General features: G+C 45.4%; 1 protein-coding gene across 1 annotated transcript in view; it reads left to right on the top strand.

Annotated features, from left to right (window-relative positions):
* The window catches only part of pigs (phosphatidylinositol glycan anchor biosynthesis, class S), a 61,655-nt gene that overhangs the window by 20,077 nt on the left and 14,680 nt on the right, over positions 1 to 26,898 (top strand). The window contains exons 6-9 of the mRNA XM_078224571.1: positions 1,140 to 1,282; positions 3,561 to 3,675; positions 16,519 to 16,664; positions 25,827 to 25,927. Coding sequence (XP_078080697.1) covers positions 1,140 to 1,282; positions 3,561 to 3,675; positions 16,519 to 16,664; positions 25,827 to 25,927 — 505 coding nt within the window. The remainder of the gene's footprint in view (positions 1 to 1,139; positions 1,283 to 3,560; positions 3,676 to 16,518; positions 16,665 to 25,826; positions 25,928 to 26,898) is intronic.

Here is a 26,898-nt window from a genome sequence, read left to right as displayed (position 1 = left end):
GCACTGACCTTATCTGCGGATTCTTATTGTATAAAGTATTGTCAATCAGAGTGTCACGCTAATGCTGATACATCAACACGTTTACCTTCACCTATTCAGCAGATGCCACCAACTGGTTTTGCTCATATTCTTTAGTTTTCATTAGTAGATCATTTGCTTGTAACAGCTTCTAAAGTTCAGAGGCAAATCAGAAATGATCCTGTGATGGGGAAGATGATGGATATGGTATTGAAAGGGATGATAGCTGGAATGCATCGTCCACATTATGATTTGAAACCACATGTGTCAAGAAAGCTTGAGTTAACTGTCCAAGGTGGTTGTCTATTGTGTGGTATCGGAATGGTCATTCCTCCTAGTCTGCGTGGAAGAGTTCTTAGACCATTACATGAAGGACATCCTGGTATAGTCCGGCTGAGGGAATTAACACGTGGTTATTTTTATTGGCCGGGTCTGGATGCTCAGATTGAAGAACAGTCTCAGTTCTTTGCACGAGTAAGAAATACACCACTGTTGTCTCTTTATATCCTTGGGAGTGGCCTAATATACCATGGCAACGATTGCATGTAGATTTTGCTGGTCCGTTTGAGTGTTTCATATTCTTAGTCATAATTGATGCACACTCAAAGTGGCCTGAAGTTACCCTGAGATCCACTACAACCGAAGAAACCATTAAAAAACTTGATGTAATTTTTTGCAAGATCTGGTAATCTGGAGCCGATTATTAATGATAAAAGTTCACAGTTTACTTCACAAGAGTTGGAGGATTATCTGAAAGTAAATGGTTTTCAGTATATAAAATCTGCCTCAACCAATGGGTTAGCTGAAAGATTTGTTCAATCCTTGTAACTTTCTTTAGAAGCTTCAAAAGGCGGCGCGGTGGCACAGTGGTTAGCACTGCTGCCTCACAGTGCCAGGGACCGGGTTCAATTCCTGACTTGAGTCACTGTCTGTGTGGTGTTTGCACGTTCTCCCCCTGTCTGCATGGGTTTCCTCTGGGTGTAAATATATAAATAGTTTGTAATGGAGCAACCTTAATATCTGGTACATAAAACAGTGCTAAGTAACAATCACACTATGATAGTGATTGCTTCACTGGTTTGTCTTGGTGAATTTCTGGGTTTTTTTCACTCCCCATGCAGGCTATGAAATCACCTTCAGTTTGTTGAATCCAGATCCCAAATCCCACAAGGTTTGCTGGGATATTGAACGAGCTGTGAATAATTATGTGCAGCCCTTCCTGGACAAGCTGTCATTCATCGCTAATTTCTCCGTGGACTCTCAGGTAGGATTGAGTTGGCAAGCTTGCACATTCTTCTCGTGTCTGCGTGGGTTTCCTCCGGGTGCTCCGGTTTCCTCCCACAGTCCAAAGATGTGCGGGTTAGGTTGATTGGCCATGCTAAAATTGCCCCTTAGTGTCCTGGGATGCGTAGATTAGAGGGATTAGCGGGTAAAATATGTAGGGATATGGGGGTAGGGCCTGGGTGGGATTGTGGTCGGTGCAGACTCGATGGGCCGAATGGCCTCTTTCTGTACTGTAGGGTTTCTATGATTTCTATGATTTTAACATGAGAAAATTGGACAGAGGGAGTAGGCACCTACTCCAGGCCACCAGCAAAGGTGAAAGAAGCAGAGGAAGAAATAAAGCAAATCAACAGCAATGCTGTTATTTTATACAGCACCTTTCATAACCTCAGATTATCCTAAAGTACTTTACTGCCAAATTCATTATTGTACTGAAAGGCTGCAGCTAGTTAGCACGCAACAAGCTTCCGCATTGAAAGAGGTAACCAGTGCTACCTCAGTACTGACCCTCCGATGGTGTGACGTTACCTTAGCACTGCTTCTCCGATGCGGCACTTCCTCAACACTGCCCCTTTGACGGTGCAGAGCTCCCTCAACACTGCCCTTTCGACAGTGCAGAACTCCCTCAATACTGTCCCTTCCATGGTGCAGAACTCCCTCAGCAATTCCCATCCGACAGTGTGGCGCTCCCTCAGCAAGCCCGTCCGATGGACGATATTTGTCCTCCTTTTCATTCAGTGATAGTGAAGCTGGAAGAAAGAAAAGAAAGAGATACAGGACAAAGACCAGACACAAAATGGGAATTATTGTTTCGCGTAAGTTTGAATCCAGAATCAGTTCGATGGTGTATTTTTTCAGTGTTGACAGGCTGAAGTCTTTAACGCTGGATAATTAATTTCTTGGTTGAGATGACTTCCCTGTTGAGATAGGTACGTGGAAATAAATTGGTCTTGTAGATGCTGGTATGGAAGTTCAGATATTCCGGTAGAAACTGTGTAAGTGGGGAGCCAGGTTCAAACTCAGACAGAGCCCTTATTCTGAGTCGTGTGACTCCCACCTGTCCACTTCTGTGCAAATCCTTTGAAATTTGATCTCTGCAGTTACCGGGGTCTTTAGCATATCTTTAGAGATAATGAGGTGTCAGCCTCTGTTTTTTAGAACATTGCTTTTGTGAGAGTCATGGCCAGCCATGGCTTCACTTATTTTATAGCCTTTGTCCAGTTTTTGAAAAGAAAATAGCCATGGTGATAAATGTAGATTGTGGTGATGGCCACGCAGGATCATCAATGGATCTCCCTGTGGGATTCGTGGAGTACAAACTTCCTTCCTGAGCAAGCGGAGGCTCGCCTAGTGAGAAATGGTCAACGGGGGTTTTTAAACCTGCTGCTCAACCCGGACCGGTGTTGTAGGTCCCGAGGTGTAGACTGTGTAGACTGTGTAGACTGCGTAGACGTAAGCTGCAGGTGCGGCCCTTCTCTTTGGTGCACAATAAAGGGTGTTTTGCTGAATTACTCTATATATCTTCAAAGTTTATTAATTAGTCATAAGTAGGCTTACATTAACACTGCAATGAGGTTACTATGAAAATCCCCTAGACGCCACACTCCAGTGCTGTTCGGGTACACTGAGGGAGAATTTAGCATGGTCAATGCACCTAACCAGCACGTCTTTTAGACTGTGGGAGGAATAATATCGTGAAGTCTTAGCTCCAGACATTTCGTAATTACTTGCCGTGTGAGGTAAAAGAACTGAGTGAAACGTGTTGGTTTTACCCCTGTCAAGGAAGGTGAGGAATCCTTTCCTAAGTAGGCCTTGAACCTGCAGAAGGATCAGTAAGATTGTCCACAACAGTGACTGTATCTTGCAAGTGTTGGAACTTTGTCTCAATGATTATTGAGTTTTGGTGAGCCTGTTATGTGGAAGTCCGCTCCATCCTCACAGGGAGGGGAAAGCTCGGACTCCTTTATGTCCTGGTTGCTAATGGAAAGAGATTGGGTGCAGAATGTTTGGCTGGGTGCACTTTGGGTGTGTATATCAGTTTTGGCTGAGGCCTGATAACTGAATCATGATGTGGAGATGCCGGCGTTGGACTGGGGTAAGCACAGTAAGAAGTCTCACAACACCAGGTTAAAGTCCAACATGTTTGGACAAACCTGTTGGACTTTAATCTGGTGTTGTGAGACTTCGAACTGATTCGTTGCCATTTCACGGAGTGTGCTGAGGGGATTATGACTCTAATACTAGCTGTCTCTTTACAGATACTGTATTACGCAGTTCTGGGAGTAACACCACGCTTCGATAAGACATCATCGAGCTTTTCGCTAAACGAGGACAGTTTGCCCCATGTGATCAATCCAGTTGAAGCCAAACTGGGTAAGAATCTCCCTTTATTCCTGAGTTTACACTTGATGTGGAGCTGTTCTCTCTTGCTTCATATGTCAGTCAGGAGTGCGCTGCCTGAAAGGGCATGGAAGCAGATTCAACAGTAACTTTCAAAAGGGAATTGAATAAATACTTGAAAAATAACAGAGCTGGTTTGGGCATAGTGGCCTCCTGTGTTGTGTGATCCTCTGATTTACCTGTTGTGAATATCCAGCATGTGTTGTTTTTCCTGAGTTTTAGTATTTGCATTTTTCTTGTGCTTAATTTCTGTATTGGCCTAAAACAAATTTAAAACCAAGATTGTAGCATGTATTCGGTCAGTTCAATCTGTCACGAGGTTTTATTCAAACCAAACTTGTAAGGATGTGTGTTCCCAATGTGAATCAAAGTTTCTATGTCACAGTTTTTGTTGGATCACTACCAAGTGCAGGAACTCACCATGAGAATAGCTGGCAGACAGTTTTACTTCTAAGTTAAGGATTGTATAAGATTAACAGAAAAGATCCAGAAAGTTGCCGGAAGTAGTCGTAAACGTGAGTATTTTTAGGATACAGCAGAGGAGGACCAAGAAATTGGTAAAGAAAGAGAGAATAGAACATGAATGTAAACTAGCAAAAGACATAAAAACGGGCTGCAAAAATTAGGGTGGCACAGTGGTTGGCACGGATGCCTCACAGCTCCAGGGACCTGGGTTCAATTCTGGTCGCGGGTCACATTCTGTGTGGAGTTTGCCTGTTCTCCCTATGTCTGCGTGAGTTTCCTCCGGGTGTTCCGGTTTCCTTCCACATGTTATAAAGCAGAGGTTGATCCCCCTCTGAGAACTGACACTGAAATACTCAGAGGAGTATCTTGCCCAATAATCTGTAAAAAGTGTGTGTGAAGTGGTGCGACCTGCTCTTCAGCAACTTCTAGTGGTTAAATAAAAATAACTCCCTGACACTCTCTAAAGTCGACACATAACAATTTATTTACCTATCAGCAAGCAAGTTGTCTAAACTATTAACAAGCCAAATAAATCCTTTCTAATTATTAGCTATTCCCGAATAAAACAAGATTCCACTGGTATGCTGCTCAAAGACATAAAATTCCCACTCATTAACAAAATAGAATTTCGTCACTCTCCAAATTACAACCAGGTTTTGTGTCTTCCGGAATATTCTGGGCCTTCTTTGTTGATTCTTCTGTCTGGAACTTCTTTCTTCTTTGGTACTATTGCTATCTAGATGGTGCTTTCTCCAAGACATAGATGAAGCTATGAGAGCCAGCGATTTTTTTCTCTCTCTCCTCCCTCTCTTTTTCTCCGTCTCACTCACACTCACTTGTCGAATGCTTTGCAGCTCTTAGAACATAGAACAGTACAGCACAGAACAGGCCCTTCAGTCCACGATGTTGTGCCGAGCTTTATCTGAAACCAGCTCGGTTACAGTCATTGTGTGGCTTTAAGAAGGTGTGGTGGACATGGGAAGAGAGATAACTGTGGGGTGGGGGGGATGAAACACACAGATCTCACACACTCTCTCTCTCTCTCTTTCACACACACGCTCTTGCACACACAGACTCTCACACACACAGACAGAGAACAGTACAGCACAGGAAACAGGCCGTTCGGCCCTCCAAGCCTGTGCCGCTCATTGGTCCAACTAGACCATTCGTTTGTATCCTTCCATTCCCAGGCTGCTCATGTGACTATCCAGGTAAGTCTTAAACGATGCCAGCGTGTCTGCCTCCACCACCCTACTTGGCAGCGCATTCCAGGCCCCCACCACCCTCTGTGTAAAAAACGTCCCTCTGATATCTGAGTTATACTTCGCCCCTCTCGCCTTGAGCCCGTCACCCCCGACTTGGGAAAAAGCTTCCCACTGTTCACCCTATCTATACCCTTGTACACTTCCATTAGGTCTCCCATCATTGTCCGTCTTTCCAGGGAGAACAAGCCCAGTTTACCCAATCTCTCCTCATAGCTAAGACCCTCCATACCAGGCAACATCCTGGTAAACCTTCTCTGCACTCTCTCTAACGCCTCCACGTCCTTCTGGTAGTGCGGCGACCAGAACTGGACGCAGTACTCCAAATGTGGCCTAACCAGTGTTCTATACAGTTGCAACATCAGACTCCAGCTTTTATACTCTATACCCCGTCCTATAAAGGCAAGCATACCATATGCCTTCTTCACCACCTTCTCCACCTGTGTTGCCACCTTCAAGGATTTGTGGACTTGCACACCTAGGCCCCTCTGTGTTTCTATACTCTTGATAGCTCTGCCATTTATTGTATAACTCCCCCTTACATTAGTTCTTCCAAAATGCATCACTCGCATTTATCTGGATTAAATTCCATCTGCCATTTCGCCGCCCAATTTTCCAGCCTATCTATATCCTGCTGTATTGCCCGACAATGTTCATCGCTATCCGCAAGTCCAGCCATCTTCGTGTCATCCGCAAACTTGCTGATAACGCCAGTTACACCTTCTTCCAAATCATTTATATATATCACGAATAGCAGAGGTCCCAGTACAGAGCCCTGCGGAACACTACTGGTCACAGACCTCCAGCCAGAAAAAGACCGTTCGACTGTTACCCTCTGTCTCCTGTGACCAAGCCAGTTTTCTACCCATCTAGCCACCTCTCCTTGTATCCCATGAGCCTTAACCTTCTTAACCAACCTGCCATGAGGGACTTTGTCAAATGCCTTACTGAAATCCATATAGACGACATCCACGGCCCTTCCTTCATCAACCGTTTTTGTCACTTCCTCAAAAAACTCCACCAAATTTGTAAGGCACGACCTCCCTCTTACAAAACCATGCTGTCAGTCACTAATGAGATTGTACCGTTCTAAATGCGCATACATTCTGTCTCTAAGAATCCTCTCCAACAACTTCCCTACCACGGACGTCAAGCTCACTGGCCTATAATTTCCCGGGTTATCCCAGCTACCCTTCTTAAATAACGGTACCACAATCAGGGACCTCACCTGTGTCCAATGAAGAGACAAAGATTTCCGTCAGAGGCCCAGCAATTACATCTCTTGTCTCCCTGAGCAGTCTAGGATAGATGCCATCTGGCCCTGGGGATTTGTCTGTCTTAATGTTTCCTAAAAAACCTAACACTTCCTCCCTTGTATTGGAGATTCTCTCTCTCACACAGACGCTCTCGCGCGCGCACAGACGCTCTCGCGCGCGTGCGCACAGACGCTCTCGCGCGCGCGCGCACAGACGCTCTCGCGCGCGCACAGACGCTCTCGCGCGCGCACGCACAGACGCTCTCGCACGCACAGACGCTCTCGCGCGCGCACGCACAGACGCTCTCGCGCGCGCACGCACAGACGCTCTCGCGCGCGCACGCACAGACGCTCTCGCGCGCGCACGCACAGACGCTCTCGCGCGCGCACGCACAGACGCTCTCGCGCGCGCACGCACAGACGCTCTCGCGCGCGCACGCACAGACGCTCTCGCGCGCGCACGCACAGACGCTCTCGCGCGCGCACGCACAGACGCTCTCGCGCGCGCACGCACAGACGCTCTCGCGCGCGCACGCACAGACGCTCTCGCGCGCGCACGCACAGACGCTCTCGCGCGCGCACGCACAGACGCTCTCGCGCGCGCACGCACAGACGCTCTCGCGCGCGCACGCACAGACGCTCTCGCGCGCGCACGCACAGACGCTCTCGCGCGCGCACGCACAGACGCTCTCGCGCGCGCACGCACAGACGCTCTCGCGCGCGCACGCACAGACGCTCTCGCGCGCGCACGCACAGACGCTCTCGCGCGCGCACGCACAGACGCTCTCGCGCGCGCACGCACAGACGCTCTCGCGCGCGCACGCACATATTGTTGGAACACTCTTGATTAGACGGCTCAATTAACAAAGAATGTAGGTTAGTAAATAAATAAATTTTGTGTCATTGAATTCAATAGACATGAAGAGTCTGTATGGAATAAATGAGTTCACATGTCTTGTGTAACCTCTTTTAGCTGCCTGGACACGTGTCAGGCATTTTAATTTTAAACAAGTGCGGTTTTTAAATGGGATGATAATCTCCTTGAATTATGTGTTCTGCATAATTGCCGCCTGTTTGCTCACGATGTGTGGCTTCCCCTGGTGGCTAGGCTGGGCATAGCAGGTAAATTCCTGCCCACAGCCATCCTCCTGGAAATATATAGGAATAGAGGAGGACTGTTATGCCCCTCTAGCTTGTTCTGGCATTCAAAGTGATCATGGCAGATGTTTATTCACTTACCATTCTGGTACATTCTTGTCCATCAAAAATCACAAGGAAAAACCCTCCAGGCTTTGGCAAGCAAATTTTTGAATGCTAAACTTTGGTCCACAAATCATTGTCTCCATGACGGAGGTTATGTTTCAGGCAGCTGCAGGCACACCATCAAGCAGCAGACACAGCCATTGATGGTATCAGCCTCAATACTGTAGAAAAATTCTCATACCTGGGTAATGTGCTCTCCAGAGATGCCACAATTCATGAAGATATCGGTGCACACATCTTGAAAGCAAGTTGTGCCCACAGCCAACTCAATGATCACGTCTGGAAGCAGCATGGCATTAAAATCAAAATCTGCCTTGCCATTGTCCTTACTACCCTATTGTGTGGCATAGAATCCTGGGCCTGTGAAACTCGCCACAACAAAGCTCTGGAACACTGTCACCAAAGATGTCCATCATGAGAATTTGATGGCAGAACAAAATCATCGTGCTGGACTCAAAAGCATGGAGACAACCCTCCAGGAAATTCATCTTCGATGGGCAGGCCATTACTCTCACATGGATGCTACAGATCTTTGATGAGGAACCGTCTCAGCAAACAGCATCAACACAGGCAGTACAAATGATACAAGGACACCCAAAAAAAACCTTACAAACCTCTGTATTACAGACCACCTCTCTAGGGAAAGCAGTGTGACTGCCAGGTCCATGTGCAGGCAAGCACTGAAATTTGGTTCAGCATGTTTTGAGGACCATCTACACCAAGCTCACAACATCCACTGTGCCCAGAGGAAGGCATGATGTGGAGATGCCGGCGTTGGACTGGGGTAAACACAAGCTAGTGGCTTTTGCTACCAAATAAACCTGTTGGACTTTAACCTGGTGTTGTGAGACTTCTTACCCAGAGGGAAGGCCAGAGGTTCCACAGCTGCAGAAGGTCTTCCAGGCATAAGAATGACAACATGAACTACCAGTCCTATGAATATCCATGCTGATCCTGGATTAATCAAGAAAGGACCCACACAAGACACTATTACTGACAGCTTTGGATATACTCAAAGAACAGTACAGCACAGGAACAGGTCCTTCGCCCCACCAAATCTGTGCCAACACAGATGCCCCTCTAATTTAATATTTTCTTGCCTCTGCGTGGCCCATATCCATCTATTCCCTATCTATTCATGTATCTATCCAGATGCTTCTTGAATGTTATAGAATCTGCCTTCAACACCACCTCCGGCAGCGTGTTCCAGGCATTTGCCACCATCTGTGTGAAAAACTTGACCCTTACATCTTTTAAACTTTCCCCCCCTCACTTGGGCAGCATAATGGTTCACACTGCTGCCTCACAGCGCCAGGGACCCGGGTTCAATTCCTGGCTTGGGGCATTATCTGTGTTGAGTTTGCACCTTCTCCCCGTGTCTGTGTGGGTTTCCTCCGGGTGCTCCGATTTCCTCCCACAGTCTGAAAGATATGCTGGTTTATTTTTATTTCTTTATTAGTCACGAGTAAGGCTTACATTAACACTGCAATGAAATTACTGTGAAATTCCCCTGGTCGCCACATTGGCCTATTCGGGTCAATGTACCTAACCAGCACATCTTTCAGAATGTGGGAGGAAACCGGAGCACCCGGAGGAAACCCACGCCGACACTGGGAGAACGTGCAAATTCCACACAGACAGTGACCCAAGCTGGGAATCGAACCCAGGTCCCTGGCGCTGTGAGGCAGCAGTGCTACCGTGCCGCCCTGGTTCGGTGCATTGACCCGACCAGGCACTGGGCTGTGGCAACTAGGGGAATTTCGCAGTAACTTCATTGCAGTGTTAATGTAAGCCTTACTTGTGACTAACAAATAAATGTTAACTGTTTTCAACCTATGCCCTCGAGTAACTGACCCTTCGACCCTGGGAAAAAGACTCTGACTATCCACTCTATCCAAGCCTGTCATAATCTTGTAAACCTCTATCAGGTCCCCCCTCATCCTCCGACACTCCAATGAAAACAATCCAAGTTTGTTCAACCTTTCTTCATAGTCCATATACTCCAAAACAGGCAACATCCTGGTAAATCTCTTCTGCACCCTTTCCAATGCATCAACATCCTTCCGGTAGTGTGGCGACCAAAATTGTACAAATATTCCAAGTGCGGCCTAACCAAAGTCTTATCCAGCTGCAACATGATTTTCCAATTCCTATACTCAAAGCCCCGACTGATGAAGGCCAGCATACCATATGCCTTCTTGACCACCTTGTCTACCTGAGTTGCCACCTTCAGGGAACTGTGGGTCTGCATGCCTAGATCCCTCTGTATGCTAATATTTCTAAGGGCGCTACCATTTACTGTATACTTTCCTTCTGCAGTCGATCTTCCAAATCACATCACCTCACATTTGTCTGGGTTAAATTCCATCTGCCATCTTTCGGCCCAGGTCTCCAGCTGATTTATATCCTGCTGTATCCTCTGACAATCCTCCTCACTATCCGCTACTCCCACAATTTCTGTATTATCTGCAAAGTTACTAATCAGACCACCTATATTTTCTTCCAAATCATTTATATACATTACAAACAACAGAGGCCCCAGCACTGGTCCCTGTGGAACACCGCTTGTCACAGAGCTCCAGTTAGAAAAGTACCCTTCCACTGCTACTCTCTGCTTTCTGTGCCCAAGCCAGTTTTATATCCATCTTACCAGCTCATCTCGGATCCCATATGACTCCACCTTCTGTATCAGCCTGCCACGAGGAACCTTATCAAAAGCTTCACTAAAGTCCATGTATACAACATGCCTTGCCCTAGTTAATTTGTCATTTCCTCAGAAAACTCAAGTTTGTGAGACACGACCTCCCCTTCACAAAACCATGCTGTCTATCGCTAATAAGCCTATTCTTTTCCAGATGTGCAATCATCCTGTCCCTACGAATCATCTCCGGTAATTTCCATCCATTGATGTAAGGCTCACAGGCCTGTAATTTCCCGGATTGTCTCTTCTGCCCTGCTTCAACAGAAGAACAATGCTAGTTACTCTCCAATTCTCTGGTACCTTGCTCAGGGCTAAAGAGGATACAAAGATTTTGGCCAAGGCCTCAGCAATTTCTTCCCTCGCCCCTCTCAGTATTCTGGGATAGACTCTATCTGGCCCTGGGGACTTGTCCACCTTAATGTTTATCTCAAAATGTCCTAGAATGTCAACATCCTCCTTTCTACACTCCCCATCCACCACATCCTTCTCCTTTGTGAATACTGATGCAAAGTACTCATTAAGGACCTCACCCACCTCATCTGGCTCCACACACATTTCCTCCACAGTACTTGAGTGGACCTACCCTTTCCTTAGCTACCCGCTTCCTCCTTGTATACGCATTAAAAGCCTTGGGATTCTCCTTAATCCTGCCTGCCAAGGACATTTCATGGCCCCTTTTTGCCCTCCTAAGTCCCTGTTTAAGCTCTTTCCTGCTATCTTTGTATTCCTCAAGAATCTTATCCGTTTTCAATTTCCTGAAATTTATATATGCCTCCTTTTTCACTAAGCTGACAATCTCTCTGGTCATCCAGTGTTCCCGAATCTTGCCATCTTCACCCTTCATTTTTACAGGGACATACTTGTCCTGAACTGTTAACAACTGACTTTTAAAAGACTCCCACATATCTGATGTGGATTTACCCTCAAACAGCCGTCCCCAGTCTACATTCCCGAGCTCCTGCCTAAAACTGTTGTAGTTAACCTTCCCCCAGTTTAGTACTTTCACTCTGGGACTACTTCTATCCTTTTCTACAAGTATCTTGAAACTTATAGAATTGTGATTACTTCCCAAAATGGTTCCCCACTGAGACATCAATCACCTGTCCGGGCTCGTTTCCCAGAACCAGGTCTAAGATAGCCCCTTATCGAGTTGGACTATCTACATATTGCCCCTTGGACACACTGAACAAACTCTGCCCCATCCAAGCCCCTGGCAATAAAGGAATCCCAGCCTATGTTGGGGAAGTTAAAATCACCCATCAGAATAACCCTGTTGTTTTTACATCTTCCCACAATCTGCTGACATCTCAGTTCCTCCACTTCTCGCTGGCTGTTGGGAGGTCTATAGTACAACCCCAACAGTGTGATTGCACTGCTCCTGTTCTTGAGTTCTACTCATATGGCCTCACTGCATGGTCCCACCAAGGTGTCCTCCCTCTGTATAACTGTACATTCTCCCTAATCAGTAAAGCAACACCACCACCTCTTTTGTCACCCTCTCTATCTCGGCTGAAGCTTCTAAACCCTGGAGTGTTAAACTGCCAGTCCTGCCCTTCTTTCATCCAAGTCTCTGTAATTACCACAACATTATAGTTCCGTGTAGTAATCCAAACTTTCTTAAGTTCATCCGCCTTACCTGTCATATTCCTTGCATTAAAGCAAACACACCTCAGACCATCTGTCCTGTCATGTTTTGTGCACTCTCCCTATGTTTTATTTCTCTGAGCCTTACTGGACCCATTCACTTAGTTCTCCATAGTCTCTCTACTTTGTACTGTGGCCCTTGTTGATTTTTGTCTTTGATTTCTCTGCCTTTCACTTTTCCCCTTACTGCCTTTTGTTTCTGTCCCCACGTTACTTCCCTCTGACTTCCTGCATCAGTTCCCATCCCCCTGCCACATTAGTTTAAACCCTCCCCAACTGCACTGACAAACACTCCCCCTTGGACATTGGTTCCAGTCCTGCCCAGGTGCAGACCGTCTGATTTGTTCTGATCCCACTTACCACAGAAACAGTTCCAATGTCCCCAGAATTTGAATCCCTCCCTCTTGCACCATCCCTCAAGTCACATATTCATCTTAGCTATCCTGACATTCCTACTCTGACTAGCACATGGCACTGGTAGCAAACCTGAGATTACTATCTTTGAGTTCCTACTTTTTAGTTTAACTCCTAACTCACTAAATTCAGCTTGTGAGACCTCATCTCATTTTTTTATCTATATCATCAGTGCCTATATGCACCCCGACAGCTGGCTGTTCACCCTCCCCCTCCAGAATGCCCTGTAGCTGCTCCGAGACATCTTTGACCCTTGCACCAGGGAGGCAACATACCATCCTGGAGTCTTGTTTGCATCTGCAGAAATGCCTGTCTATTCCCCTTACAATTGAATCCCCTATCACTATAGCTCTGCCACTCTTTCCTGCCCTCCTTTACAGCAGAGCCAGCCATGGTGCCATGAACCTGACTGCTGCCATCTTCCCCTGGTGAGCCATCTCCCCCAACTTGGGGCAAATGGGATCAAAGGTTATGGGGAGAAAGCGAGATTAGGCTATTGAGTTGGACGATCAGCCATGATCGTGATGAATGGCGGAGCAGGCTTGAAGGGCCAAATGGCCTCCTCCTGTTCCTATCTTCTATGTTTCCAAGTAACAGTATCCAAAACAGTATAGAAAGATAAACTAGAAGCAGGAGTAGGCCATTCGGCCCTTCGAGCCTGCTGTGCCATTTATCTTGATTATGACTGATCATCGAATTCAATATCCTGATCCCACCCCCTTCCCCCCCATATCCCTTGATCTCTTTATCCCCAAGAGCTATATCACATTTCTTCTTAAAACCAGACAGCGTTTTGGCCTCCATTACAATCGGTGATAGTGAATTCCACACATTCACCACCCTCTGGGTAAAGAAATTTCTCCTCACCTCAGTTCACCTTATCCTCAAAATATTACCCCTCGTTCTAGACTTCCCCACCATCGGGAACATTCTTTCTGAATCTACCCTGTCTAACCCTGTTAGAATTTTATAAGTTTCTATGAGATCCCCCCTCACTCTTCTAAACTCCAGTGAATATAATCCTAACCAACTTAATCTGTCCTCATATGGCAGACCTATCATCCCACTCCCTCTATAGCAAGGACATCCTTCCTCAGATAAGGACACCAAAACTGCACACAATACTCCAGGTGTGGCCTCACCAACGCCCTATACAATTGCAACAAAACATCCCTATCCCTATTCTCAAACCCTCTCACTATGAAGGCCAACATACCATTTGCCTCCTTTCCTGCCTGCTGTACCTGCACGCTTACTTTCAGCGACTGATGCACAAGGATTCCAAGGTCTTGTTGAGTATCCACCTCTCTCAATTTACACCCATTCAAGTAATAATCTGTCGTCTTATTATTGCTACCAAAGTGGATAACCTCACATTTATCCACATCATGCTGCATCTGCCATGCAGATGCCCAGAAACTCAGCCTGTCCAAATCACGCTGAAGCTTCTCTGCATCCTCCTCACAGCTCACCCTCCCACCCAACTTTCTATCATCTGCAAATCTGGAGATAATACATTCAGTTTCCTCTTCCAAATCATTAATATATAATGTGAACAGTTGGCGCCCCAGCACAGATCCCTGCGGAACCCCACTAGTCATGACTGCTGAATAGGAAAAGACCCATTTATGCCAACTCTTTGCTTCCTATCTGCTAACCAGCTTTCTGTCCATCTCAAGACTTTACCTGCAATGCCATGTGCTTTAACTTTACATAGTAGTCTGTTATGTGAGACCTTGTCGAAAGCCTTCTGAAAGTCTAAATAAACCACATCCACTGGTTCTCCTCATTCGACTCTACTAAGATCCTCAAAGAATTCCAGTAGATTCATCAAGCATGATTTCCCTTTTGTAAATCCATGCTGACTGTCTGATTATACCACTGCCTTCCAAATGCTGAGTTATGAAACTCTTGATAATGGACTCCAGCAACTTCCCCAGCACCAATGTTAGGCTCACTGGTGTATAGTTCCCTGTTTTTTCTCTACCTCCCTTTTTGAATAGTGAGCTTACATTAGCTACCCTCCAATCTGTAGAAACTATTCCAGTCTGCATGTTCTCCCCGTGTCTGTTTGGGTTTCCTCCGGGTGCTCCGGTTTCCTCCCACAGTCCAAAGATGTGCGGGTTAGGTTGATTGGCCATGCTAAATTGCCCCTCAATGTCAGGGGGACGAGCAGGGTAAATACATGGTGTTAAAGGGATAGGGCCTGGGTGGGATTGTTATTGGTGCAGGCTCGATGAGCCGAATGGCATAATATTGCATTGTAGAGATTCTATGATCTCTGTTCCCAGCTCCTCTGCCATCTTCCTCCAGATTTGACCTCTCCTGCCCCAGAACCAGAGACGAGCCTGATGGGTTAGGCTGTTAGTGCAGCAACTGCCTCCAGATATGCTTCCTCACTGGTACGATGTGCGGCACCTGCTATCTGGTTTTTATGATGTGGAGATGCCGGCGTTGGACTGGAGTAAACACACTAAGAGTTTTAACAACACCAGGTTAAAGTCCAACAGGTTTATTTGGTAGCAAATGCCATTGCTACCAAATAAACCTGTTGGACTTTAACCTGGTGTTGTTAAAACTCTATCTGGTTTTTACACATTGCTCTGTGGATAGAAATCCCCTGACTTCCAGATGTAAGCTCATGAATAAATTGATTGGAGTTGAGAAAGAGTAGGATGTGTGTAAAACGGTATCGTTGGAATCTAGAATCCTCATTTATATAACATTACTAAAATAAACTAGGGGCTGGGAGTTTGCATCCAAGGTGGATTGTGCAATTTACTTGAATTAAAAGGCAACTTGTATTTATATAAAATATATATATTTATTTTCACAGCCTCAGGATGTCACAAAGCACTTTACAGGCAAGCTAATGGTGCATTTTCAGCCTGGGTGCTGTTGTAGTGTAGGGAAATGCTCAATTCCTGTATGTGTTATGTAAATGCAGAGATCACAGCTCCTAAATGCATTGTACTCCGTGCCAGACTAGTACCCATGCTCACATCCTGTCCTCTTGAAGTTCGAGCTTATAGCTGATGCAGTGAGCTATGGATTGCAGTAGTATTGATGGGAGTTGTGATCCTAGACTTTGGACAAATGGAGAGTGATCTACACCGGACTGAATCTCCTCGGTTCAGTTATAGTGGCATGAGCCACAAAGCTGACAATCATTATCACTGACATGAAAAGCTGGCAGGTCTTCGAAACATCACAGGATGGCTGATAGGTGCCATAGGAATTGGTGCTGAGGGACCATGAGAGGAAGTGTAGAGAGAGTTTTACTCTGTATCTAACCCCGTGCTGTACCTGTCCTGGGAGTGTTTGATGGGGACAGTGTAGAGGGAGCTTTACTCTGTATCTAACCCCATGCTGTACCTGTCCTGGGAGTGTTTGATGGGGACAGTGTGGAGGGAGCTTTACTCTGTATCTAACCCCGTGCTGTACCTGTCCTGGGAGTGTTTGATGGGGACAGTGTAGAGGGAGCTTTACTCTGTATCTAACCCCATGCTGTACCTGTCCTGGGAGTGTTTGATGGGGACAGTGTAGAGGGAGCTTTACTCTGTATCTAACCCCATGCTGTACCTGTCCTGGGAGTGTTTGATGGGGACAGTGTGGAGGGAGCTTTACTCTGTATCTAACCCCGAGCTGTACCTGTCCTGGGAGTGTTTATACAGTTTATAAAGGAAAGAAAATTGCAGATGTGAATGTAGCGGCTCTGTGCCTTGAATGTCCACTATTTCGACAGAAGATTGATGTTGATGAGGACGACTAAGCCTCCATGAAGCTTAACTCTTGGTATTGTTTGTTCCTAGGGTCCAGTGTTGCTTCAAGCTACCCGGTTTTAAATTTCCTTCTTTACGTTCCTGAATATTCTCATTCTCCTCTGTACATCCGTGACAGCCATGGATCTCCTGTTGAATCAAACGCCTTCCACAGCTCACGATGGGGAGGAATCATGGTAATGCCTTTTAAAGAAAAAATATTGTGTTTATTGAGCTCTCTTCCATCTGGTGTTTCACAAATAATATTCTGAACTGCAAGATCCATTCCTGTCCATGCTAATGCAGCAGCCATTTGCACACAGCAAGCTCTCACAAGCAGCAGGGAGAGGAATCCGCTGTTTTTGATGGTGTTCACTGAGGGAGGGATGCAACATCAGGAGAACAGCCTCATCTTAAGATAGTGCCAAAAGACTTTAACATTCACTGAATTTCAAATCAGTCAGACAGGTCTGTGTCAAGGACCTTATCTGATGGGTGGCACCTCTGAAAATGTTCTGCACCCTCAGTGCTGAATGGTCCATCAGCCTATATATTAGACTCATTCTGGTTTCAGAATAAGTTGTGCTTGCGGTTCCCCACTCAACACCTTGGTCTTAGCTGGAGGTAAAGTACACTGGGATGGAGGAATGTAAAAAGAAAGATGGGCTGGTCCATTGAGTCTGCTGATTTATTGTGATGTAGCAAAACTTCCACCGTTAGTCATTTAACCTCCCAGAGAAACAAAACCATCGAATCATAGAATCCCTACCGTACAGGAGGAGACCATTCGGCCCATCTAGCCTGCAGTGACACAATCCCACCCAGGCCCTATCCCCATAACCCCATGTATTTATCCTGATAATCCACATATTTACCCCCTGTTGGTCTCCCTGACACTAAGGGGTAATCCACCTAACCAGCACATCTTTGGACTGTGGGAGGAAACCCACGCAGACACGGGGAGAACGTGCAAACTCCACACAGTCACCTGAGGCCAGAATCGAACTCGGGTCACTGGCACTGTGAGGCACCATTGCTAACCACTGTGCCACCGTGCTGCCTCTAAAGCCTGGTCAAAATCCCTCAAGCGATTCTGGGAAGAAAAATCTGGAAAATTCCTCTCTGACTCACTGAAATGGTTAAAAACTAGTTCCAGGAGATTGCAATTATGAAGTGCAAACCCACCTATCTTCTGTAAGTTCTGATAATGGCCACAGCGAGCTACTCATCTAGTTACTATTTGAAATGCAATAATAAGTCTGCACCTACCACTCAGCCCAGCCTTTATTCAAAGAGATGCCCCCTCATGTCCAATCCACACTTAAAATGTCTCATTGTCCATAATCTATCTAGCTATAATGGTCGTCTTGTTATTTATTTACGGAATGGCTCGGCCAGCATTTATTGGCATCTATTGTGGCCTTTCAGAACGTGGTGCTAAGCAGCCTTCTTGAACAGCTGCAGTCCCTGAGGTGTAGGTACATCCACTGTGCTGTTAGAGAGCGTGTTCCAGAATTTTGACCTAGAGTCAGTGAAGGACCAGAGATATATTTTCAAGTCAAATGGTGAATGGCTTGGAAGGAAACCTTGATGTTCCCAGGTATCTACTGCCTTTGTTCTTCTTGATGGAAGTGGTCATGGGTTTGGAAGATGCTGCCCAAGGAACGTTAGTGAGTTCCTGTAGTTCATATTGTAGATGGTATGCACGGCTGCCACTATATTTGTCGGTGGTGGAGAGATTGAAAGTTTGTGCACCGGTGGCAATCAAGTGGGCTGCTTTGTTCTGGATAGTGTTGAACTTCGCGAGTGTTGCTGGAGTTGCATTCATCCAGGCAAGTGGGGAGTATTCCATTACACTCCTGACTTGTACCTTTTAGGTGGTGGACAGGCTTTGGCAGGGTCAGGAGGTGAGTTCCTTGCTGCAGAATTCCTAGCCTTTGACCTGCTATGGTAACCACAGTGTTTATATGGCTACTCCAGTTCAGTTTCTGGTCAGTGGTAACCCCCTGTATGTTGATAGTGGGGGATTCAACGATGGTAATATCATGAATGTCAAGGGGTGATGATTAGATTCTCTCTTGTTAGAGATGGTCATTGCCTGGCATTTGTGTAGCGTGAATGTTACTTGCCACTTGTCAGCCCAAGTCTGGATATTGTCCAGGTCTTGCTGCATTTGAACATTAACTGCTTCAGTATCTGAGGAGTTACGAATGGTGCTGAACATTGTGCAATCATCAGCGAACATCCCCACTTCTGACCTTATGATGGAAGGGAGGTCATTGATGAAGCAGCTGAAGGTGGTTGGTTCTGGGACACTATCCTGAGGGACTCCTGCAGTGATGTCCCGGAGCTGAGATGATTGACTTCCAACCATCACAACCATCTTCCTATATGCCAAGTATGACTCCAACAAGCAGAGAGTTTCCCCCTGATTCTCATTGACTCCAGTTTTCCTCGGGCTCTTTGATGCTGTACTTGGTCAAATGCTGCCTTGGTGTTGGAGGCAGTCACTCTCAACTCTAGAACTCAGCTCTTTTGTCCATGTTTGTACCAAGGTTGTAATGAGGTCAGGAGCAGAACCCAAACTGAGCGACCATGGGCAGTTTATTGTTGAGTAAGTGCTGCTTGATTGCAGATGGATCACCCACTTGGCACATCTGACTGAAGCTTGCTGCGAATGCTTCAGCTTTATCTTTTGCACTGATGTGCTGGGTTTCCCCAACATTGAGGATGGGGATATTTTCGCAGCCTCCTCTTTCAGTGAGTTGTTTAATTGTCCACCGACACTCCCAGTTGGGTGTGGCAGGACTGCAGAGCTTAGATCTGATCCATTGGTTGTGGAATCACTTAGCTCTGTCTAATACTTGCTGCTGATGCTGTTTGGTAAGTAGTCCAATGTTGTAACTTCACCAGATTGACACCTCATTTGTAGGTTGCTCCTGGCATGCCCTCCCGCACTCTGAACCCGGTTGTTCCCCATCTTGGTGATGATGGCAGAGTGGGAGATATGCTGGGACATGAGGTGACAGATTGGAGTTGTGCACAATTCTGCTGATGGCCCACAGCAACTCATGGGTGCCCAGCCTTGAGTTGCTAGATCTGTTCGAAGTCTATCCCATTTAGCACAGTGCCACACAACATGATCCGACCCCTGCCGACTATGGCAAGGTCTGCAAGACATAACAGGCTACAAGATGAAGGCAGGTAAAATCGCTGGCTCCAATGCACACCTCCCTGATGAACTCAATGCATTCTACGCCCGTTTTGAGCTTCCACCCTGGAAGCCCTGGATGAACCTGTATCTGGGGTCACCATTGCAGATGTCAGAGCAGCCTTCTCAAAGGTCAACCCATGGAAAGTGACTGGCCCGGATGGGGTACCCGGACGAGCACTCAGATCCTGTGCGGATCAGCTGGTGGGGGATTCGCAGACATCTTCAACCTCTCTTTACAACAATCTGAGGTCCCTGTCTGCTTCAAGAAGACAACCATCATCCCGGCACCTAAGAAAAACCAAGCAGCGTGCCTTAATGACAATCGGCCGGTGGCTCTGACATCAATCATTATGAAGTGCTTTGAAAGGCTAGCATGGCACAAATCAATTCCAGCCTCCTGGACTGCCTGGATCCACTCCAGTTTGTCTACCGCCGCAACAGGTCCACAGCAGACGCCATCTGATGAGTGTTTGGACTCTAAAATGGTCAAGTTGGTTATCCCTTTTGCTTCTGATTTGTCCTCTCCTCGCTTGAGGGAAGAAACTTGCTGAAGATTGTGTGGTGGGGAGTCAGTCTAAGGTACCAGCTGTTCTAATCTTAATGTCAAAAGGTTCTTTGATTGTGAAAATTATCACGATCAAGCCCAAATTCTGCCCTGATTTGCTGTCCACAACAATACACATTCCAACTTGCATCAGTGAATAATAAGCAGGATCCCCTGGCTGAATCTCACCTGCTTCTGGCAGAGCAGCAGCGACCAGATGTGACTTACCCATCTCTCTATCAATTGAGGCCAATTAACTTGATGCAGACCAGGCATTGATCCTGCTGTGTGGGTTAGTGCCTTTACTAACTGGACCATATGTGGATTTCTGCCAATATTTTCTGAGGTAATGATTACAGGTTCCCCTCTGATTTTTTTTAAGTTGAATGAGTTAGCTGTACATACAGTTTCCTTTGCCACCAGCATCCTTTACCTTGTTACAGCCTTCCCTCTATCTTTTTTGTGCAGCATTTCCTGGCAATGGTCTCTATAGTATCGGTGTTGAAGGTGTTGCAAATGATTCTGTGCATGATCGCATCTCCAAACGAATGCATTTAGCCTCGAGAGGTCCACTGCAGCCCCGGCGTTATGGATAACAACATCCAGGCAGCATCCATAGCAACACCTGTTGCTAGTTGCTCTAGCAACAGTATCCATAGCAACATAGCTTCGCACTCCCTGGTGCTTGTCTCTGCATCAATGCTGAAAATAGCACAAGGTTTAATTTCCTGTTTTTCTACTAAGGATTTCCACATAGGCAGGTTTCATAACGCTGCAGTGATTTACTACATCCAGCATTTGATTCACTACATTTGTAACAAACTGAATTTTACTGAATTTATAACAAAAAGTAGCTTTATACATTTAATTTGGTGTTATCACAATGCACACCAAAATAAGCAGCAACACAAATTCCCTTTGGTTTTAAATCACTGGACAGAGAAAATTACTGTGAAGTGCACTATTTCTGTCAGTCTATTCTCTGTCACTGTGCCTTTTTGTATGTGTGTTGCTTTCTCTGGCTGTGTCTACTAGTGCTTCTTTGCCCTTTCCTTTACTTATTTATCCTGAACACCAAATACACTGTTCTACTTTAATTTCAGCACAGAGTGCAGCAGGAAGGAATCCTCACTGTGATGAAAGCAACACTTGCCATAATATTGTAACTCAGAGCTTGCCAGGACATCTAAATTGTAAAATCCCTCACTGTTAGCACAAGGGCTTTTCCTTGAGTTAATCATCTATGGCTATTCTTGTTCCTTATGACCCGGAGTGAACCTTTATTTTTCTAGTCTCTAAATAATCATGGCAAGCCTGGACGATCAAATAGAAAATAATTGTTACTGCATTCCGGCTTATTGAATATATCACGTGACCCCTTGTGGCTTCCTTGACTTTGGAAGGTGAAAGAATAACTACTATCAGATCGTGGCTTATCATACACCACAAAACATACATGGTGATCAGAGACTGAACTACACTGCCTCATCTCAGGAAGCTAGAACTAGAGGGCACAGCCTCAAAATAAAGGGGGGTCAGTTTAGGACAGAGTTGAGGAGGAACTTCTTCTCTCAGAGGGTGGTGAATCTCTGGAATTCTCTGCCCACTGAAGTGGTGGAGGCTACCTCGTTGAATATGTTTAAATCACAGATAGATGGATTCCTGATCGGTAAGGGAATTAGGGGTTATAGGGATCAGGCGGGTAAGTGGAACTGATCCACTTCAGATCAGCCATGATCTTATTGAATGGCGGGGCAGGCTCGAGGGGCTAGATGGCCTACTCCTGCTCCTATTTCTTATGTTCATCGATATGGAAAATGCAAAATTACTTCTGCGTTACTGGATCTAAAACAAGCTCCCTGGATAATTTAATGTGGCTAGTTGCTGACCTACCACAGACCCTGTTGACTGTTAACACCAGAAAATCCAGAAATACTTCCAAAGCTCCTTTAAAGGTAAACTGGAACAAAGGAAATTAAAAATGTACCTCTCCAACTTGACAGTTTGACATCCTATAATGTGTTACAAATTTTGAGGTTTCCTGTTTGTGCCAAACTTCCTTCCTGTGTTGCTGTAACAGTGTCATTGCCCGAATGTCAATTTTAACTTGTGTTGCAAGCTGTAGGAACTTTCAAAATATTGGCAGAAAGCTGGTTCCTCAAGTTTGCCTACTTCATGGTAGCCAGCGCATTGTGACTAAACACCTCTTCAGCCCCAACCTCTCCTTTGCCATGCAGTCTACTGGGACAGAGGAATAGAGAGAAAATAAACCAAAGCCCATTAAGGAAAGAAAACTCTCTGGTAAATTCCTCTTGGACCTCCAAGTGTTTGAAACCGGTTCTTGAGATCACATGGTCCGAGTGTTATCTACTACCGATGTACTTAGCTTTGAGTCCTCTGGTGATGCAGTGGATACACTGCCTCAGGCTCTCAGCCACAATGCCACTTGTGATAAATGGGTTGGACTTAGCACGGGGCAGGATACAAACAGCTGAGTTTTTGACATGAGTTTATGGGTAGCTGTGGATTGGGAGGCTGGCAAAGAAAATGTTGAAGATATAGTCTCTAGAGATGATAAAAGCATGACTGAGGAAAGAGTAGGGCCCATAAAAGATCAAAAAGGGTAACCTTTGTGGAGGCAGCGGATGTGAATTCTAGTTTTCTGAATATTTTGTGTCCCTCATCATAAAAGAGGGAACAATGCAGACATTATAGTTGAGTGTGAAATATTGGGATGTGATAAACTTAGGGAGAGAGGAAGTATTAAGCGAATTAGCATCCTTGAAAATGAATAAAACACTAGGGGCTGGATAGAAAATATCCCAGGCTGTTAGAAACCAGGGAGGAGGTTGCATCAGATCTGACCATCATTTTCCAACCCTCACTGGATACAGGTGAAATGTTGGAGGACTGGAGATCTGATGTTGTACCTTTCTTTAAAAAGGGAGTGATGGACTGATGGAGTAATTACAGGCCAATCAGTGGGAAAATTACTGGAATCAATTCTGAGGGACAGGATAAATGGTCACTTAAAAAGGCATTGATTAATCAAGGAGGGTTGGCATGGATTTGTTAAAGAATATTTTTGAGGCAGTAATGAGTAGGATTGCTGATGGTAGTACAGTTAATGTGGTCTAAATGGTATTTAGCAACGCTTTTGACAAGGTCCCACATGGCAGACTGGTTAAAAAAAAACCATGGGATCCAAGGGACTTTATCAAACTGGATACAAAATTGGCTCCGTGGCAGGAAACAAAGGGTAATTGTTGATGGATGTTTTTGCAACTGGAAGGCTGTTTCCAGAGGGGTTCCACAGGGCTCAGTACTAGGTCCTCTGATTTTTGTAGTATATATTAATAATTTGGATGTAAATGTAGGGGGAATGATAAAGAATTTTGCAGATGACATAAAAATTGACTGCAAGGATGATAGTTTTAGACTGCAGCAATACATCAATGGACTGGTCAGATGAAGTGTGACGTGGGGAGGTCCAACAAGGGAAAGGATTACACGATAAATGGGAGGAAGTGAGGGACCTCGGGAGTGATTGTCCACCGATCCCTAGGACAGGTTGATCAGCTGGTTAAGACGTATGGAATTCTTTCATTTATCAGCTAAGGTATAGAATACAGGAGCAGAAGTTATGCTGGGACTGTGTAAAATATTGGTTAGGCCACAACTTGAGCAGTTCTGGTCACCTCATTACAGAAAGGATGTCATTGCATCAGAGAGGGCACAGAAGAGATTTATGAGGTTGTTGCCAGGACTGTAAAATTGGAGTGATGAGGAACGATCGTATAGGCTGGGATTATTCTTCTTGGACAGAGGAGGCTGAGGGGAGATTTGGTTGAGATGTACAAAATTCTGAGGTTCTGGATAGAGTGGATGGGAAAGGCCTATTTACTGTAGCAGAGAGTTCAGTGACCAGGGGACATAGATTTAAAGTGACTGGTAGAATGTTTAAAGGGGAGATTTAGAAAAACATTCATTGAGGGTTTAGGGAGTCTGGAACTCACTGTCTGAAAGGGGAATACAAACAGAAACCGTCAACTCAAGATGTCTGGAAACACACCTCAAATGTGGTAACCTGGAGGACCATGGACCAAATATTGGAAAGTGGGACAACGCTGGGTGGCTATTTTCAGCTGGTGCAGACACAATGAGCAAAGTGGTCTCTCTCTCTGTGCTGTAACCCCTGAAGATTCTATGACTGAAAGTTTCATTGTTGATGGCATTGAACTGCTGACAACAGCAAAATGAAAATTCCTGGTGGCAGACAGGGTGTAATATTTGACGCCCAGTTCTGGGATGAATTGGATGCTGAGGCTTTGCACCACATGGTTCAGTCTGAACAAGTGGGTGGCTTAAATAAAGACTTCAATTTGGACAACACCCTTCATGATCCCAGAGCATTCCAAAACATTTTACAGCTAAGGCCCTTTTAAATATAGTCAGTGTTGTAAATGTAGGGGATGAGTGCAGAGCAAGCGCCCACAGGCAGTAATATGAAATGGCCAGATAATTTACTTTAGGGCTATTATTTGAGGGTTAAATAATGGCCAGGGAAGGGCAACAAAGCTTAACAAGTGAATGGAGTTTATGGTGGGAGTGTGACGGGTGTCAAAAGAGATTATGTTGGCCACCCCAGTGTTTAGTGGAAGAAGTTGTGACTGATCTGCCCCTTGATATAACAGCAAAGTGGCATGACGTCAGTGAGAAGTGACAAATCTGTTTACAGCAAGACAGGACAGGTGGAGGCCAGTAAGCTGTCTGTATACACATTGTATGTAACAGTATACAATGTATAATTGCATATACAATTAGTATATACATGCAATTATATAAACTGAACACAGTAATTCTCGTGTAGTTTATATTTCTGTAAAAAATGAATTAATGCAACTTTTCGTCTCAGCCCTGACTCTTTCCCCTGAGTAAGAATGGTGTAGTTTCCGATCCTGCTCCTGAGACTTGATCCCAAAATCCAGACTGATACTCCCAGTGCCAGAACTGCAGGTGTGATGCAGTGTTAGAGGTGCTGTCTCTCAGATGAGGTGTTAAACTGAGGTGCCAACCTCCCCCTCTGTTGGACAGAGCATTTCGGGGCAAACGATAAATGCTGGCCTTTCCAGTGCCACACTCATCCCAGCACTGAATTAAAAATAAAAAAAACATAAATATCCCATGACACAACTCTGAGGAAGATTTGTGGAATTCACCCTGGTAACCTGACCAATATTCAACCAACATTGCTGAAACATTATTTGGTTATTATTGTGTGGTTGTTTGTCATAGTCATAGAGTTTTGCAGCAGAGAAAGTTGTGAAATCTTGTTGTGTGCAATTGATCTGCCGTGTTTCCTGCATTACAATAATGACTAACCACACTTCAAAATGTGCCAATGCAGAGGTCATGAAAGATGCTACATAAATGCAAGCTATTACTTATACATGGAATGTATGTATATAAACACTATACAGTTACAAAGGACTGACCTGTAATTTAGGGTGTAATCAGCAGTAATCTGTTTCTCAGTACTTTGATCAGTCGGCTCCGAGGTGTTTCTTTGTCCTTAACATGTCAATCTTATTTCTTGATCAGATTTACAATGTGGATCACCAGCAACTAAATGAGACGCAGCTGCCAGTCTCGGTCAATATAGACATGACTCAAGTGATGGAAGTGTTTCTGTCTCAGCTGCGGTAAGACAAAAAAACGTATTTGCAATTCTTCAGCCCCTTTCACCATCTCAGAAAGCTCGGAGCACTTTAGAATCACTGAAGTAATTCTGAGATGTAGATATTGTTGTAATGTAGGAAGTGGGACAGCCAAATTATGCACAGCAAGCTCCCACAGTGATGGTAACCAAGTAATAGGTTTTTAACTGTTTTTGAAATACAAATCTTGACCAGGATACTGTGGAGAACTCCTCTACTCCTCTTTGAATAGTGGCCAAGGGAACTTCAGCTGAGGTGGTAGACAAGGTCTCGGTTCAATGCCTGATCAGGAAGACAACCTCTCTGACTGTGCAGCACTCCCCCCGTACTGCATTGGGAGAGTCTGTGCCCAAGTCTCTGGGCCTTTCAGTTCAGAAACTGAGTTTTAGAGCTCCTTTGCAGTATTTTGTACAAGTGAATAAAATTGCAGTCGAGTTGCTTGTATCAGCTTTTCTCAGTCAAATAGGAAGCATTTGCTCTTCAATTTGCTCTGAAACTTGGTTCACCCAACAATGCCTGAAACCAAAACTTATGATGACTTGACGATCAGTAAGGACAGGCAACAGCACCTCCTCCACGATCATCCTCAACACCGGTGCCCCACAAGGCTGTGTCCTCAGCCCCCAACTACACTCCTCATACACCTATGACTGTGTGGCCAAATTCCCCTCCAATTCAATTTTCAAGTTTGCTGATGACACCATCGTAGTGGGTTGGATCATAAACAATGATGAGACAGAGTACAGGAATGAGATAGAGAATCTGGTGAACTGGTGCGGCAACAATAATCTCTCCCTCAGTGTCAACAAAATGAAGGAGATTGTCATTGACTTCAAGAAGCGTAGTGGAGAACATGCCCCTGTCTACGTCAATGGGGACGAAGTAGAAAGGGTCGAGAGCTTCGAGTTTTTAGGTGTCCAAATCACCAATAACCTGTCCTGGTCCCCCATACTGAT

This window comes from Mustelus asterias, chromosome 12 (genome assembly GCF_964213995.1).
Source record: "Mustelus asterias chromosome 12, sMusAst1.hap1.1, whole genome shotgun sequence".
Taxonomy (NCBI): domain Eukaryota; kingdom Metazoa; phylum Chordata; class Chondrichthyes; order Carcharhiniformes; family Triakidae; genus Mustelus; species Mustelus asterias.
Note: the sequence above shows the minus strand (reverse complement) of the source record. Positions and strands in the feature narration are given on the sequence as shown.